The following is a 13,727-nucleotide window of genomic DNA, read 5'->3' as shown; positions in this document are numbered from 1 at the left end:
ACTCTATAAGTGGCATGAGGGAAGAGCATCATTTCCCGCCACCTGGGCGCCCAAGGAGGTCGGCACACGGAAAAATGCCTTTTGGCGTGGTAAAACCCCTGTGGCCCGACAACGGCGGATGAAACGCGAGCCGCCACCCGTAAGTGATGGGATCCTTCTCATTCAAAAATGACGGGAATTAGCTCCATCTGGATTATTGTTCGGCATGGAGTCCTCCGCTCGCGTTTGACGTCAATAACCAAAGACGCTAAAAGTGAAGGATGGTTTGACAGAAAATGCGATACAGAGGAAGCACATAGCAGGTAATGGTAATCAATGAAAAACGCGAGACAAACTTCCTTAACGAAACCTGATCACCGCTGGCGAGCGCGTGTGCGGAGGTGGGGATCCTTTAAGTAGCCATCAATCTTCATGCCCGCGGGGGTCTCTTCTTCTGCTATTGGCAAGTGGGGTGAGTACCAACCAGCACGTTTTTGAACCACACGTGGCCCACCAATGCCATGATTTCAGATTCGAGAACCTTAACATCTTCCTCCAATCGTCGGCGCTGCTTGGAGAGAAGCTGGACCCTGCGTTCCTCGCGCTTGTTTGCCGTGGGTGCGGTAGCGGCCCGCGATTGCATGACTTTCGCAACTTCGGCCTAAGATTCGTCTCAGCGATGTTATAGGATATTTCAAAAGCCATCCAACAGGTCAAACCTTGCTGTGGATGAGCCCTTCCTTGCGACGGAGGAATTTTAAGCCTTGCTCCGCCCGGTCAATAAGCTCTTTGATTTGTGGCTCGATCTCATCAGCGAGATCAGACCTGTACCTTCTTACGGTAGCCTCATCAATCAGAAGGAAGACCTTGTCGATTCCCATTAGTGACTGGGGTCGGCCTGCTTCGAAAACATGCCTTACACGTTGGCTTTCTAAAACTTTGTTCATTCGTGGCAGATCGAACGTCCCATTTCGTAGAAGCTGTTGAGCTTCAAACGCCTAACGCTGTGAGCGACGTTTCCGGAATCTTGGTATCACGATTGGACCATACCTCCTCACAGCAGTCCTCCATTGCAGATACGCATTCCCTTACATTCGGAGGGCACACAGCATTTGCATCGCTCCGGAAGTCCAATCCGCCAGCAAAGACCGATTCCCGTGGCCTGGGCAGTGTGGACGACTGAGACTTCATTGTCGACTCAAAGCCTGTCAGAGGCCCCTGGAGACTGAGATTTCGTGTCGGCAAACCGGCAGCGCGTCGCGTTCGGCATTTGAATAATTCAAGGTCAGCACATAAAAGGTAAATTTTTACGCTGCCCAACTTTCCTTCAGGTGTCCAACTCAACTCTTCTGGAAGCGTTAAGCCAGCCTCTGGCTCAGGGCGTTTAGTTTCTGGTTGATGGAGCGAGGCGTTCTTTCGGGGACGCTCACCAGAACGAGCACCGTCGTCCCGCTCGCTCTCGTTATGTCTTCTGCAGCTGAGTCCGCTGCCTTGTGCGGTGTTGATTCGCTGCAGGAGATGGGAGCTTGATGTGGGGCGACCTTGCGGCGTCATATTCCTGTATCTTCCGTACTTGCTACTATGTGGCTTTGACGGTTGGGTGAAACCATGACGCACACAGGTTTATGTTTACTACTACTTGCAGCAATCATATTATTTCATTCCTACTTTGTACCTTGCATAAAAGCCAAAACGTCAAAAGGAGAGCAGCAGCTGTGATGTTGGTGTGAGACATTGAAGTATGTTGTGAGATTGGACTCAGGCACGCGAGCGAGGGAGATTTGGAGTTGTAGATGGGCCCAAACATTGATACGCGTCCATTTCTCTCGTACGGGCCATGAGACTGCAGGCATCACTGTTGAGCTTGCTGGCCATCACGGGCATCACCAATGCACAATACTTTTCGGCAGGGTGGACGCCAGGACAACCCGTTCCAACTGAGCCTCCCACTACTGGACCACCAACATTATCATGGTCGCAGGTCGCCCAAAAAGCAGACTCGAACCGTGCCAATACTTTTTCGAGCTTCCTGGATGAACTGGTTACAGCTGGCCCAGTGTCAGCCATCATGTCGTTCGCCGGGCTGAATATTTCGGGAACGAGGAATCTTGACTGGGACGAACGTATACCCCTCATAACGGATTCAAACTACCAGGACATTATCGTAAACGAAGAATTGTCGCCCGAAGAAGAGGAAAAGAGGGTTTGGTTTTTGGTAATGTGAGTTCTCTCTCTCTCTCTCTCTCTCTCTCTCTCTCTCTCTCTCTCTCTCTCTCTCCCTCTCTCTCTCTTCGACAACGTAGTTAAACCCGCCTGTCCCGTAGAACCGTAACGGCTGGACAGCCAGAAGGCATATCCAAATACGTGGACACTGTGTTCGACCAGGCGTACAACCATACCCTCGAGAAAGGCGACTTGCCCCACGTACGCTTTGGCAGAATTGATTATCTGGACGTGACGTCTATCACAACTAAGTGGGCCGTATGGTCGTACGTAGACCTCTTCGTAATCAGTGCTCTTACCCCCTGTTGAAACCACCCACGATTTTGTTGATAGGGCCCCCACGTTGGTTGTGCTGAGAGATCGAGGACGAACGCTGCGTTTTTATAAAGGCGGACGGATGCATCTCACTGCTGAACTTCTCTACCAGTTTCTCAAAGATGAAACCTGGCGCATGAAGGAACCTTGGAATACGGCTTTTAGCCCGGGCGGACAGAGGTAATCATATCTTCCTCTCATTTTCTCAGAGCTGATCGAACCTCCTTCCCTCGTTGTAGGGAATGGGTTTTGGATTACCTTGCGCTCGTGCTGTCGACAGCATACAGTTTTTTTGTCCGTGTTCCCCGATGGGTCATGTATGTTGCCAGCGGTGGTGCTGCGTCCCTCATCATCAACCTCCTACACAAGTCTTCGCCTCAACGACCAGCGCCGAGGTCAACGCCCAAACCGAGCGCGTCCTCAGCACCAATCGCTACCAAGGGCGAGAGTACGGCCTCTTCGGGCAAGGTTCAAAAAAGTGCCAGCAAGCGGAAAGGGAAGCAATGATTTATTTTGCATGTCTGGAGGACGGGCGTGTGATGAAATTGCATTATTACGCTGCGCTGTACGATTTGTACCGATCTGTGTTGTTGTCTTGCAGTTATCCAGTAAATTCCATTTCGTGTTTCGAGCCGCAATTTTTTTTTTGCGGAATGGCAAGGAACTCCAAGTATTGTCGCCGTCGTATTATCAGAATGTTACGTACGCACATGCAGGGTACCTAATAAAAGCTGAGGGGAATCACGATTGCGCTGGCTTCGGAGTCCTGTTCTTAGGATCGAGTTTTAGAATGTAGTCGTCCGAGAGCGTCCCGTCTTCCCAACGTTTCAGGATATTGTTTCTATAAATGCCCATATTCGAGCCTCCGAAAACCTTTAGCCGTGCCAACCGTCGATTCCTCAGCTTATTCTTTGGCAACATTCCTGAGACAGCGTGAACGATGGTCTGGAACGACGGTTACAATGAGTGGAAGGCGGGTCAGGGAAAAGGACAGTCGCACCTCGTGAGGCTTCGTCTCCACCAAGTCTTTGAACTTTTCTTCCTTGAGTCCGCCCGGATACATCGAGTGTTTTCGGTAAACCAACTGTTCCTCTTTCCTGCCCGACACCTGGATGTTGCGGGCATTCGTCACGATGACGTAGTCGCCACAGTCGACTGCAGCAGTTTTAACCAAAGCTGTTTTCACGTGTCGAGGTAGAGATACGTACTGCCCTTGTCGTAGATGGGCTTATGTTTACCCATGAGCACATATGCAATCCTCTGCGCCAGTTTTCCGAGGATGCGGTCTGACGCATCGACATGGTGCCAGACGCGGGCGTATGCGAGTGCAGTCTGTCACTTGCCCATCAATGAAAGTTCGTAACCAAAACGACCACATACATTACCAATGGCCTGCGACATGACTTGGGAGCTGTACTACTTACTTAGAGTGACTAGGAAGGAAAGCACTGGTGGAGGGGTCGAATTTCTGTTATGGCTACGCGACCCCTCCACTCATCGCACGGATCCTTACAACGGCTTGAAACTTGCGCCTTGAATTCATGTAAGTCGACTCCAGAAGCAACCAACCTGTGTCGGTACTGGCGACACGCCCGGATCTGGTGCACGATGTCTAGAATCATCATAAGTTCACCAGTGATGCCCTCCATTAAATGCTTCTATGCCTCATGTGGGTCCGCGCTGCAAAACCTATGATGATCGTTTACAGTAACCCCGAACTGCGGGCCCAGTGTCCTGCCACAGTGCCATCAATCGACCACCTCCATTTTCCCATGATAAACCATTCACCCGTGTTTCGGGAAATACCTTGTCTCCCGCCGGTGCAACGGGGCGTATTATCTGCTGTGAGCCCGTGTCATGTACTGAATGGGGCTGACCCGGATTCTAAACTAAAGGTGAGTTGTTTCGTCATGGAGGGCCCGTCAAGACCACTCCGAGGGTTTAGCATCGTCTTGGAATTGGCATGTGCCTTGGTAGTGGGGTGCTGCATGAACTTGGCCGCCGACCTGATAGGTACCACACGGATCTGAATTCTGTCCAGCAGCTTGATGAGAATAATTGTAAGAATTACTGTACATACATACGTTAGATTGATACTACCAGACGGGCGCCAATTCCATTTTCAGATCGCTGTGCTCGACGTCAGCGCCTCTCACTGCCAGCACGTCCATATTGGTACTAGTTGACTAGCACCTGCTGTCTGTTCAGCGAACCACTAGTCAATGATGTCCAGCCTAAGATTGTGGTGGACATGGATGTGGACTTGCCTTCATGTGCTCAAGCTCGTGACCCCACTCCGCGCAGCACCCACAGACAGTGAGTCTCCGGACTTCCCAACATAGCGCAATGGTCTTGTCTTATGAGTTTCCCAACGCCAGTTCCTCCGGCAGCATCTTTCTACGTACCCCAGCTCCCAGGGCTTCAGCAGGATTCCGAGCACCCGCTGCACGTTTATGCCGGACACATCGTTTCAGACCCGAACGTAGCTACAGCAAGTCCTAACGATGTCCTTGCGCACCTCTTCTTCGTGATGGTCAAGGCTCGGAGATCTGCTGACAAGGAGAGGCTAATGTTTTGGTTCAACGTGCGCATTCTTTTCGTTCAGTGTTGCGCGTGTCTGGTTTGAACAAGGCCATTGTCATTTCAGGGTGGACCGGGATGCTCCTCTTTTGACGGCTTGATGATGGAGATTGGACCTTGGAGGATGGATGACCGAGGACTGCCAAAAACAGTAGATGGGGGTTGGGAAGAGTACATGACTATTGTCTATGGTATGAACGAGTTCATGTCGTCCTCCCCTTCTAATCATCGTGGTCCAACAGTCGACCAGCCTGCAGGTACAGGCTTATCATATACCAGTACAGAACATTATGTTCACACACTAGAAGAGGTTCGAGAGCTTGCGTTATCCTCGATTTCGAAACGTGGTTGCTCATTTGGGTTTCACAGGCTACTGAACAGCTCATTCAGTTCCTCCGCACGTTTTATCAGGTCTTCCCAGAATATCGCACGACAGATGTATGTCCGCCTCTTTCACTGTGTTGTTAATTCATTAAAAGTCGAGTACAGACGTACCTTGGAGGCGAGAGCTTCGCAGGGCAATATATCCCATACTTTGGTATGTTTTCTGTCAACCACTACCGTTCCTACGTTGACCTATTTTTACTAGCCAGTGGGATCCTGGATTCGAATTTGAACCTTCCACTTAAAGGTGTCGCAATTGGGAATGGATGGATAGATGCCCGAAATCAATACCCGGCCTATATCGAGTATGCAGTCGCTCGTGGACTGGTGGATCTTTCCTCAGAAGTGAGCAAGGATTATTTTTTTCTTCACTACTGCGGGCCGACCATCCGTAAACAGCACTACAGAAACAGTAAAAAGAGAACGGATGAATGCATGGTCGAGCTTAATCGTATTACTAACTTGGAACCTATCAACGTCGATCAATGCGAGGGTCTTCTTTCATATGTTCTCCAACCCGGACGTCATGCGTATGTTTTTTCCTTGATTCTGCCGTCCTTTTATCCTTAAGCATCATCCAGTGTCAACGGAGTAGAGAAGTGTACGAATGTTTACGACGTCCGTTTAGAAGACGACGAGCCCTACTGTGGCATGCAATGGCCTCCAGAACTCGCGAACACTACCGCTTATCTTGGCGTAAGCCCTCGGATGTGCCCATCCATGTGCTCCGTCTCAGCTGACCCTCACTATCTCGCAGCGTCAGGATGTCGTGAGGGCGTTTCATGCCACGTCCAAGCCCGAGAGTTGGGTCGAATGTGGTAGTCAGGCTGGGAGACAATTCAATGCCAAGTTGTCTACGTCGGCTATCACACTCCTCCCTGGCTTACTTGAGAGGATCCCGGTCCTCTTGTTCGCGGGAGATCAGGATTTCATTTGCAACTATATGGGAATCGAGAGTATGATCAAGTCTATGACGTGGAATGGTGAAAAAGGCTTAGGGGTTCGCGGCTACTTCCCTATGATTTACCTCCACTCTATTGACTTCGCCTATAGAAGGTCCAGACCAAGTTATGGACTGTGGACGAACAGCCAGCGGGCACGTGGGTGTCCTCGAGGAACCTTACATATGCTAAGGTTCGCATGCCGATACTCTGCACCTTGAACGAGTTGTCTGATCTTGCAATAGATATTTAATGCTTCCCACATGGCGCCGTATGACGTACCGGACGTTACACACGATATGATACTTCGCTTCGTGGATATGAATTTTTCGGCTATCGTAGATGGTTCAGCACGCATCCCAAGTAGTGTTGGTGATGAGTCCAAGCCCCTCTTCCTTGAAGACACTTTCCCAAGCAGCATTCCTGTCAAGTCTCCTGAGGAGATCAAAGCACAGTGGGAAGGTGAGTCGTAGCTAGCTGATTCTGTGGTTTCCGACTACTGAGTGGGGTCGACTGTCTAGCTTACTACAATGCGGGTTCCGCCGTTCTAATATTGCTCCTCATTGCCGTTGCAATTGGGGTTTGTATATGGTGTCGTCTCCGCCGGCGACCCATCCAGCTTCTCCGACAGACCTCCAATAGAGCATCAGAAGAGAACATTCCACTGACCCGCACTCTTGACCCTGACAGCGAGGAGGTTCTTCATCGAAATTTTAAAGGCAAAGAGCGGGCAACTGAGGACGAGGAAGTTGGCACTGCTATTTTTGATGTTGGAGATGATGAGGACTACCACACTGATAATAGTCATCACCGCTAACTTCGACTCTATCTGTAGACTTTGCCTGTGGACACTAGTGCAGAATCTCAATCTGAGCCTTGTACAACGAATCTCCATTGTAGAGCTCGACGGTCGTTGCTCCCGCTTTACCTACATACTGGCCAAACACGTGTGAAACAGGCTGGGGAATCGTCGAACTGAGTGATATGTGCAATCGATGCGCATACCATTTGCACGTCAATGTCTGTGTCCCACCCGAAGTTGTTTATGAGGACTGGTAGTAGCTCCGACATCTGGCATCTAATGTAATATGTATTGCGAGTCATCGGGCTCGCTAAGACTATCCTTGGGGTCCCTGTCGTACCCTTGACGATGAAGTAAGTATGTGTGCAATTTGCTCTTGCATCAGGATGCCTGCATAACGTGTTCGGGAGCAAGCCTTGTTCGTCAACTTGGTCCACTAACCTATCGCCATGAGCGCAGATCCATCGAATGCCTTGTACATGTCCTTGACATCTGGGTCGTGCGAGGAGGCAACCCGAGCATTGTCTTTGCCATTACCTTCACCATCGCTGCCACCGCCTTCTGCACTTTCGTTATCGTCCCGATCTTCCCACATCTCATTGTCTGTCTCTGACATTCTCATCTTGTCAGCAGCCATCATGTAGATGTTGTGTTTCTTTCTGTTCCTCGTACGAGATGCAGTACTGCGGTCAAAAAGCTGTCCCCTCTCGCGATAGTAGCAGGCTGCGAAGTGATGGATGCTCTTTAGCAACTCCTGCGGCGCATGTTAGTAGGTTAAATACTTGTATGATAGTACATACCGGTGCGGGTGGAGAGAATGATATCCCAGTAGTATCGGAGGGCTCCTTGGACTCGAATGATCGCCCAATGGTGACTTCAGGTGGATCTAAGAAACTGAAGTCTCGCAAGAAAGAAATCCGCCTCTTCATCCTTGCATCCAGCTGCTCAGGGTCACTCTCCTTGTCGTCCTCCCGGTTCTCGCTCTCATCGGCCCGTTGCTTTCCCTTCCCCTTGCTCTGTGTCCGTCTGTGTCTCCTACGCACAAACACATCTCCGTCGTCGCCATCATCCTCCGGCGATAGCTTAATTGTCTCCCGCTCCTGCCCATCCACCACTACGTCGACGGTTCTGCGCCTTTTGACCGAATTCCTCCCGCCGGCGTCGCGCGCGATCCGGTTTCCTCTCGAATCCACAATGGTGTATTTCGAGGTCCGTGGTCGCGAACTGACGGAGGCTTGCTGCACGCGTGAGCCGTCTGGGTGAAGACGGAGCGCTGCGAGATCATGAGTCGTACTTCTCCTACGAAGGCTCATCGTTTCGATTGTTTAGCAAAAAGTCTAATAAAAAAAAGTTTAGTACACGTTCCGGCTAATGAGGGCTAATGATTACGTTGCTGACTTGCGTCGCCGCCACGCGTCTCGATTTCGCCTGCCCTAAATTCAGTTGTCAATTAGCGCGTCACGCGTATGCGCGCCCCTTCCACCAAGCGGACGATGAGCAGACGTAGTGCGAGGACCTCTCGGGTTGACGCGGGGGATGCAAACGCTTGGAATGAAAGTGTGGGCCCTACCCGATCGAGGGCCAATGGAATAACCGTCAAACGGGAGACGAAGGAGTCCGTGAAAGGCAAGGGTAAAGCTCGGCGCGTCGAATCTGACGACGAAGATGATGAAGAACACCCTGCTTCGTACCCCGTCGCAGGTAATGACGACTCTGATGCTGATGCAGAGGGAGACGAGGAGGGGGATGCAGACGAGGACGCAGAGGAAGGTACACCCAAGGGCCGGAAGCGTGCCCGAGTGAACGGAGAGGGACATTCTGTTCCGGCCAGCCCAGACAGACAGGGACTTCTGGAACGGGTTCAGACTCTCCCCAGGGATGACGACGGGTACGTCCGTTGTGTTTGCCGGTCGTGGCAAGATTTGCGTTATGCACTGAGATTTTCAGGTTCATTCCTGGATCTATCGTCCGGATCCAGTTGTGTAATTTTGTCACATATGACTGGGTCGAATTTTGTCCAGGTCCATACCTGAACATGATCCTTGGACCGAATGGTACTGGCAAGAGTAGTATTGCATGTGCTATTGCCCTTGGTCTTAATTGGTCTCCACATGTCAGTGCAGCATGATCGCGCCCGCATCAAGCCATTCTTAATGATTTATTATCAGGTTCTGGGTCGTGCTACCGAATTCAACGCATTTGTCAAAAATGACAAGGAGAGTGGCTATATCGAAATCGAACTCAAGAGTGAAAAAGGAAAGAAAAATTTGGTCATCCGGCGCAACTTGAGTTCGAAGTCGAAAGGGTCTACGTTCACCCTCAATGGATCTCCTGCCACCGGCAAGGAGATCAGCAACCGCATGCGCAAGCTCAACGTCCAAGTGGGAAATCTTTGGTAGACATTCCGCTGTCTCAGTCGCGCGTGCGGTGAAAACTCATACGTCGCATTTAGTTCCTTCCTTCCTCAGGACAAGGTGTCCGAGTTTGCACAAATGTCCCCACAACAGCTTCTGCGGGAGACCCAGCGAGCGGCTGGAGATCCAAATTTGACTTCGTGGCATGATACGCTAATCGAGTCAGGAAAGGAACTCAAGAAAGTCCAAGAAGTAAGGGATTTGACTATATCCTAATATTGTGTCTCACCCACTCCTTTAGCTTGTCAATGCAGAGAAAGAGCAACTTAAGACTATGGAAGACAGAAATGCCCAGTTGGAACGAGATGTCGCACGATACCAAGAACGCCAGCGCATAGAGAAGGAGGTAAAGTTTGTTGGACGTGTACTGAGTCATCCCAATTAAAAGCTGGACAGATCTCCGTCTTAGAAGTGTTAATCCCTGTTAATGAATATCATGAAGCCAAGGAATTCTACCTGAAGGCCAAGGACCGGCAACGGGAACTTCACGCTCGAGTGACCGAACTCAAAAATAGGAATGCTCCTGCCCATGCCATGCTTGAGTACGTTTCAGACCTTGTGCATACAACCTGTTCCCTCACATCCCATCGCAGACAACTAGCCCTTCAACACAAAGATTTAGAAAAGATCCGTGAGAAGAAAAAGAACGCAACCAGGCAGAAGTTCCAGCAAATGAAGGCGAAATGGCAGGACGGGGAGCGGCTTGTCAGTATCCACTCCCTTCCGTCGTCCGCAGTTACGGCCTAACTTTTTCACAGGAGAACGACGCGGAAGATATCACCACGAAGCTGGATGGCCTCAAACACGCTCAGAAGGACCGGCTAAAGAAGATCAAGGACTTGCAGTCGCAGATGAAGAAGATGCAACATGATCTTGATAATCCCCCCGATGTAGAGGACATGCATGATATCAACAATGAATTGGTACGCTACCCATTACCATATTCCACCTTTTGATATTCAAACCGTTCACCCCAGCGTCGTCTGAATGCAGAGCACAACCAAACCAGGGACCGTATGGAAGACCTCCAGGAGCGTCAGAAGACCAACGTTGAGGCTTCCGCTGCCGAGAAATCTAAGATTGCCAATGCTCATGACCAGTACGCTCCCTTTGCGCGGCTCCAGATTTCCGGTAACGTCGTGGCAGGTTGAAGAAGCTCGACGATGAGCGCCACCGTAAACTCGAGAACCTTCGTCAACACGATAAAGATTGTGCCGATGCAGTGGCCTGGCTGCGGAACAACCAAGAAAAGTTCAAGATGGAAGTCTTCGAGCCTCCTATGATATGTTGTAGTGTGTCGGATAAGCGGTACGCCAATGCGGTAGAAGCTTGCTTCAACATCAACCAGCTGAAGGTAAATAACGCAATTTGAGGTGATGATATTTTGAAACGTCGAACTAATTGATGGCGACGAATAGACATTCGTTGCACAGTGCGAGGAAGATTACCAGCTACTGAACCGCTGCTTCAACGACTCCGCGGAAGCGGGCCTGAGGAAAGATGCTAAGGTCAACACCTGGTATCGACCCAAATTAGAACACACCCTTGCTAGCCCTCCAATGTCAAAGGAAGAAGTATTTTGCGAGTTTCCTTCGTGTAATTCAATTGTGTTGACCACCGAATCAGTTACAGGATCTGGGATTTGATGCATACGCCATCGACCAAATCGATTGTCCAGACGGACTTCTGTGGTATCTGAGGCGTGAGGTGAACATGCATCGCACGGTGTGTAGTCCGCGTGTTTCGTATACTCGCTGTGGGATTTCAACAACCAATATGGGTAGGCCGTTGGTCTTGACGGATCGAAAGTGGACGTGGCTCGTGCGATGGAGGCTGTCTCACGTTTTGGGCCTCGGGGAGAAGGTGGAGGCGCAACATTCATAGCCGGAAACGTGATCAACACGGTACAACGGTCTCGCTACGGTAGACGTGTTGCGCAGAACATGACCCGTGACCTCCGCCCTGCACGCAATCTTGTCACGAGCGCAGGTGGGTCAATGTACTTATCTATCATTTGACTGCTTCTTTAATTGATGCTGTACAGTTGATCCTGAGGTGAAACGCGAACTGGATCGAGTTATTCAAGAGGCGAGGCAGGCCCTTGAGGTCATTAACGAAGGTGCGAATGAACTTGCCGCGGAAGAGCGGACCATAAGAGAAGCGGAATCTGTCTACAAGAAGAAATTTGTCAATCACTTCTTGCGTTGGTGTCGGATCATGTGGCTAACGTTATGATAGGACGAACTTGACAAGAGGAAAAAGAAGGTCATTGAGACGAAGAAGCACTTGGGATCCTTGGCTGGCAAAATTGGTAAGTTTTACTATCACGTCTCGGAACCTTTTCATAATGCATGTTATTTTTTCCCAGAGGTGTGCAAGGCCAAGCTTGTGGAGTTGGAAAATGCTCCACCTGTGGATGATGAACGAGCTCGCCTGAAGCAGGGGTTGCTTGATATTTCTCAGAAGCGTGTGAAGGTCGCAAAGGATTATACGGCAAGTTTTACATTTTTTGCACGTGGGTGTGACTTACCGCATGCCGTTAGCAACTTATTCGGTCTTTGATCGTTGACCAAATTGCTGCCACTCGCAGTGGGATTGAGTTCCTACAGGTTGGCGCAAATAGGAATGCACTCGAAGCCCTTTGCCAAGAGAAAGATGAACGCTATCAAAGAGCCCTCGCAGAATTCGACGAAGGTGCGTAGGGAGCGCCTTTTGGCCGTGGTGGCCGTTACTCACCCATGTGTGTACATCTGCAGCTGATAAAATTTTTCTTGCGGCAAAGGAGGATGCGAAAAGCAAGCGGGACATCAGCGTGGCACTTGTTCGCCAAATGGACAGAGAGTTCCAAGAGCAGTTCGAAAAGATGGAACTCGTAAGTCGACCCTGAATATTCATCGTGGGGACTGGACCACCCCACTTCCGCGAAATAGAGTTTGTTGACATCTCTTCATTTATTAAGGATGGGTCTGTGCACGAAAGAACGGTAGACCAGCTGCGGGCCGAGCTTGAAACTCAGAGAGCCAACCTTGACTTGATCATGATAACGAATCCAGGCGTCATTAACCAGTACGAACGCAGAAAGGCTGAGGTATGGCTACTGCGTTATTTTATGTAAGGAATCATTTACCCCATCCGCCTACAGATTGGAGATCTTAGTACGAAGATAGAAGATAAAGAGAAAAAATGTATAAAGCTCGAGCGTGACATCAAGTTTGCTAGGGTAAGTGTTATCGATGAAACTCTGCATGAGTTTTCTTCTCTTTTCTTTTCTTTTTTCCCAGGATAACTGGCAGCCTGCGCTAGAGAGGCTGGTTGCAAGCATTGGAAGGAAATTTTCCACAGCATTTGATCGTACGTTCATGGTGCATATGGTCCTGCCGCATCTCGATGAATGTACGTACACAGGAATTGGCTGTGCGGGAGAAATTAGCATTAGCCCTCACGACGATTACGAGAAGTGGGCCATTGACATTCTCGTCAAGTTCCGCGACAAGGAGAAGCTTACATTGCTGACTGGTCAGCGGCAATCTGGGGGAGTAAGTGTTTTAGCGGCGCCGCTAAACCATTCCCGTTTTAATCCCGCACTTTCAGGAGCGATCACTGACTACTATCTTGTACCTGATGAGCTTAACAGAAGAAGCACGTACCCCGTTCTCCCTCGTGGATGAGATTAATCAGGTTTTATTGAGTTAAGTCTACCTTGGACGTCATCCGGCTAATCGATTTACGCAGGGCATGGATCAACGGGCTGAACGCGCTGTCCATAACTCGATGGTCGAAGTGACCTGTAAACCTGACAGTTGTCAATACTTCCTGATTACCCCCAAGCTGCTTCCCGACCTCATGTATTATGAGCGAATGAAGATTTTATGCGTCAACAATGGCGAATGGCTTCCCGAGGCGAAGGGTATTGGTAATATGATGAATATGATTGATACGTTCGTCCAGATGAGGGATCGATCATCAAGAGCAGGGTAACCTCCTGGTCCCACCCTACCCTGCGAAGTCTTTCGCTAAACTAGCACATTCCAACGGTATGTTACGCCATGACAAAGCATGTTTCCAGTGATGTGTACAAACACACTTTGT

At 50.0% G+C, this 13,727-nt stretch overlaps 6 protein-coding genes across 6 annotated transcripts; 3 read left to right on the top strand and 3 right to left on the bottom strand.

The window, feature by feature from the left end:
• Positions 1-285: 285 nt before the first annotated feature.
• F5J12DRAFT_2486 (Spc19-domain-containing protein) lies at positions 286-1,303 on the bottom strand. The gene is made up of 5 exons (XM_051738577.1): positions 1,030-1,303; positions 900-977; positions 699-845; positions 494-640; positions 286-436 (listed from the first exon to the last, which is right to left on the bottom strand). The coding sequence occupies exons 1-5, from the start codon at positions 1,168-1,170 to the stop codon at positions 410-412; spliced, it is 540 nt and encodes a 179-aa protein (XP_051605327.1). The 5' UTR covers positions 1,171-1,303; the 3' UTR covers positions 286-409.
• A 455-nt stretch (positions 1,304-1,758) lies between these two features.
• F5J12DRAFT_789622 (uncharacterized protein) lies at positions 1,759-3,180 on the top strand. The gene is made up of 4 exons (XM_051743788.1): positions 1,759-2,199; positions 2,304-2,468; positions 2,536-2,697; positions 2,757-3,180. Exons 1-4 carry the CDS (start codon positions 1,817-1,819, stop codon positions 3,022-3,024), a joined length of 978 nt encoding a protein of 325 aa, XP_051605326.1. The 5' UTR covers positions 1,759-1,816; the 3' UTR covers positions 3,025-3,180.
• Positions 3,181-3,250: 70 nt separating this feature from the next.
• F5J12DRAFT_2409 (ribosomal protein L13-domain-containing protein) lies at positions 3,251-4,043 on the bottom strand. Its single transcript, XM_051738549.1, has 4 exons — positions 3,898-4,043; positions 3,726-3,849; positions 3,518-3,672; positions 3,251-3,462 (listed from the first exon to the last, which is right to left on the bottom strand). The coding sequence occupies exons 1-4, from the start codon at positions 3,916-3,918 to the stop codon at positions 3,259-3,261; spliced, it is 504 nt and encodes a 167-aa protein (XP_051605325.1). The 5' UTR covers positions 3,919-4,043; the 3' UTR covers positions 3,251-3,258.
• Positions 4,044-4,539: 496 nt separating this feature from the next.
• Positions 4,540-7,383, top strand: F5J12DRAFT_2386 (alpha beta-hydrolase). Its single transcript, XM_051738536.1, has 14 exons — positions 4,540-4,589; positions 4,644-4,833; positions 4,896-5,101; positions 5,165-5,288; positions 5,340-5,407; positions 5,467-5,535; positions 5,587-5,635; positions 5,687-5,826; positions 5,881-6,011; positions 6,063-6,177; positions 6,239-6,481; positions 6,535-6,615; positions 6,668-6,884; positions 6,944-7,383. The coding sequence occupies exons 2-14, from the start codon at positions 4,740-4,742 to the stop codon at positions 7,237-7,239; spliced, it is 1,833 nt and encodes a 610-aa protein (XP_051605324.1). The 5' UTR covers positions 4,540-4,589; positions 4,644-4,739; the 3' UTR covers positions 7,240-7,383.
• A 41-nt stretch (positions 7,384-7,424) lies between these two features.
• F5J12DRAFT_789609 (uncharacterized protein) lies at positions 7,425-8,602 on the bottom strand. Its single transcript, XM_051743787.1, has 3 exons — positions 8,025-8,602; positions 7,666-7,978; positions 7,425-7,614 (listed from the first exon to the last, which is right to left on the bottom strand). Exons 1-3 carry the CDS (start codon positions 8,535-8,537, stop codon positions 7,541-7,543), a joined length of 900 nt encoding a protein of 299 aa, XP_051605323.1. The 5' UTR covers positions 8,538-8,602; the 3' UTR covers positions 7,425-7,540.
• A 2,502-nt stretch (positions 8,603-11,104) lies between these two features.
• Positions 11,105-13,707, top strand: F5J12DRAFT_2067 (uncharacterized protein). Its single transcript, XM_051738413.1, has 14 exons — positions 11,105-11,212; positions 11,265-11,363; positions 11,423-11,627; positions 11,683-11,825; positions 11,877-11,949; positions 12,007-12,131; positions 12,182-12,332; positions 12,395-12,510; positions 12,598-12,726; positions 12,781-12,858; positions 12,920-12,989; positions 13,044-13,174; positions 13,230-13,316; positions 13,371-13,707. The coding sequence occupies exons 1-14, from the start codon at positions 11,198-11,200 to the stop codon at positions 13,614-13,616; spliced, it is 1,668 nt and encodes a 555-aa protein (XP_051605322.1). The 5' UTR covers positions 11,105-11,197; the 3' UTR covers positions 13,617-13,707.
• The last annotated feature ends 20 nt before the right edge of the window (positions 13,708-13,727 follow it).

This window comes from Pisolithus orientalis (genome assembly GCF_024613125.1).
Source record: "Pisolithus orientalis strain OTSU chromosome Unknown F5J12scaffold_1, whole genome shotgun sequence".
NCBI lineage: Eukaryota > Fungi > Basidiomycota > Agaricomycetes > Boletales > Pisolithaceae > Pisolithus > Pisolithus orientalis.
This window is presented reverse-complemented; position numbering and strand designations above follow the sequence as displayed.

Coding starts and splice junctions, on each gene's coding strand:
- F5J12DRAFT_2486 (XM_051738577.1), bottom strand. CDS start 1,170: ATGAAGTCTCAGTCGTCCACACTGCCCAGGCCACGGGAATCGGTCTTT. Junction 978..1,029: donor TGGAGGACTGCTGTGAGGAG/GTATGGTCCAAT, acceptor TCACAGCGTTAG/GCGTTTGAAGCTCAACAGCT. Junction 437..493: donor AATCTGAAATCATGGCATTG/GTGGGCCACGTG, acceptor ACTTGCCAATAG/CAGAAGAAGAGACCCCCGCG.
- F5J12DRAFT_789622 (XM_051743788.1), top strand. CDS start 1,817: ATGAGACTGCAGGCATCACTGTTGAGCTTGCTGGCCATCACGGGCATC. Junction 2,200..2,303: donor AGGGTTTGGTTTTTGGTAAT/GTGAGTTCTCTC, acceptor CCTGTCCCGTAG/AACCGTAACGGCTGGACAGC. Junction 2,698..2,756: donor TTTAGCCCGGGCGGACAGAG/GTAATCATATCT, acceptor CCCTCGTTGTAG/GGAATGGGTTTTGGATTACC.
- F5J12DRAFT_2409 (XM_051738549.1), bottom strand. CDS start 3,918: ATGTCGCAGGCCATTGGTAAT. Junction 3,673..3,725: donor GCCCATCTACGACAAGGGCA/GTACGTATCTCT, acceptor AAACTGCTGCAG/TCGACTGTGGCGACTACGTC. Junction 3,463..3,517: donor TGGAGACGAAGCCTCACGAG/GTGCGACTGTCC, acceptor CCGTCGTTCCAG/ACCATCGTTCACGCTGTCTC.
- F5J12DRAFT_2386 (XM_051738536.1), top strand. CDS start 4,740: ATGATGTCCAGCCTAAGATTGTGGTGGACATGGATGTGGACTTGCCTT. Junction 5,289..5,339: donor GTACATGACTATTGTCTATG/GTATGAACGAGT, acceptor GTGGTCCAACAG/TCGACCAGCCTGCAGGTACA. Junction 5,636..5,686: donor GCAATATATCCCATACTTTG/GTATGTTTTCTG, acceptor TATTTTTACTAG/CCAGTGGGATCCTGGATTCG.
- F5J12DRAFT_789609 (XM_051743787.1), bottom strand. CDS start 8,537: ATGAGCCTTCGTAGGAGAAGTACGACTCATGATCTCGCAGCGCTCCGT. Junction 7,979..8,024: donor CATTCTCTCCACCCGCACCG/GTATGTACTATC, acceptor CATGCGCCGCAG/GAGTTGCTAAAGAGCATCCA. Junction 7,615..7,665: donor ATCTGCGCTCATGGCGATAG/GTTAGTGGACCA, acceptor CACGTTATGCAG/GCATCCTGATGCAAGAGCAA.
- F5J12DRAFT_2067 (XM_051738413.1), top strand. Junction 11,950..12,006: donor ATCCTTGGCTGGCAAAATTG/GTAAGTTTTACT, acceptor ATTTTTTCCCAG/AGGTGTGCAAGGCCAAGCTT. Junction 13,175..13,229: donor GTCAGCGGCAATCTGGGGGA/GTAAGTGTTTTA, acceptor CCGCACTTTCAG/GAGCGATCACTGACTACTAT.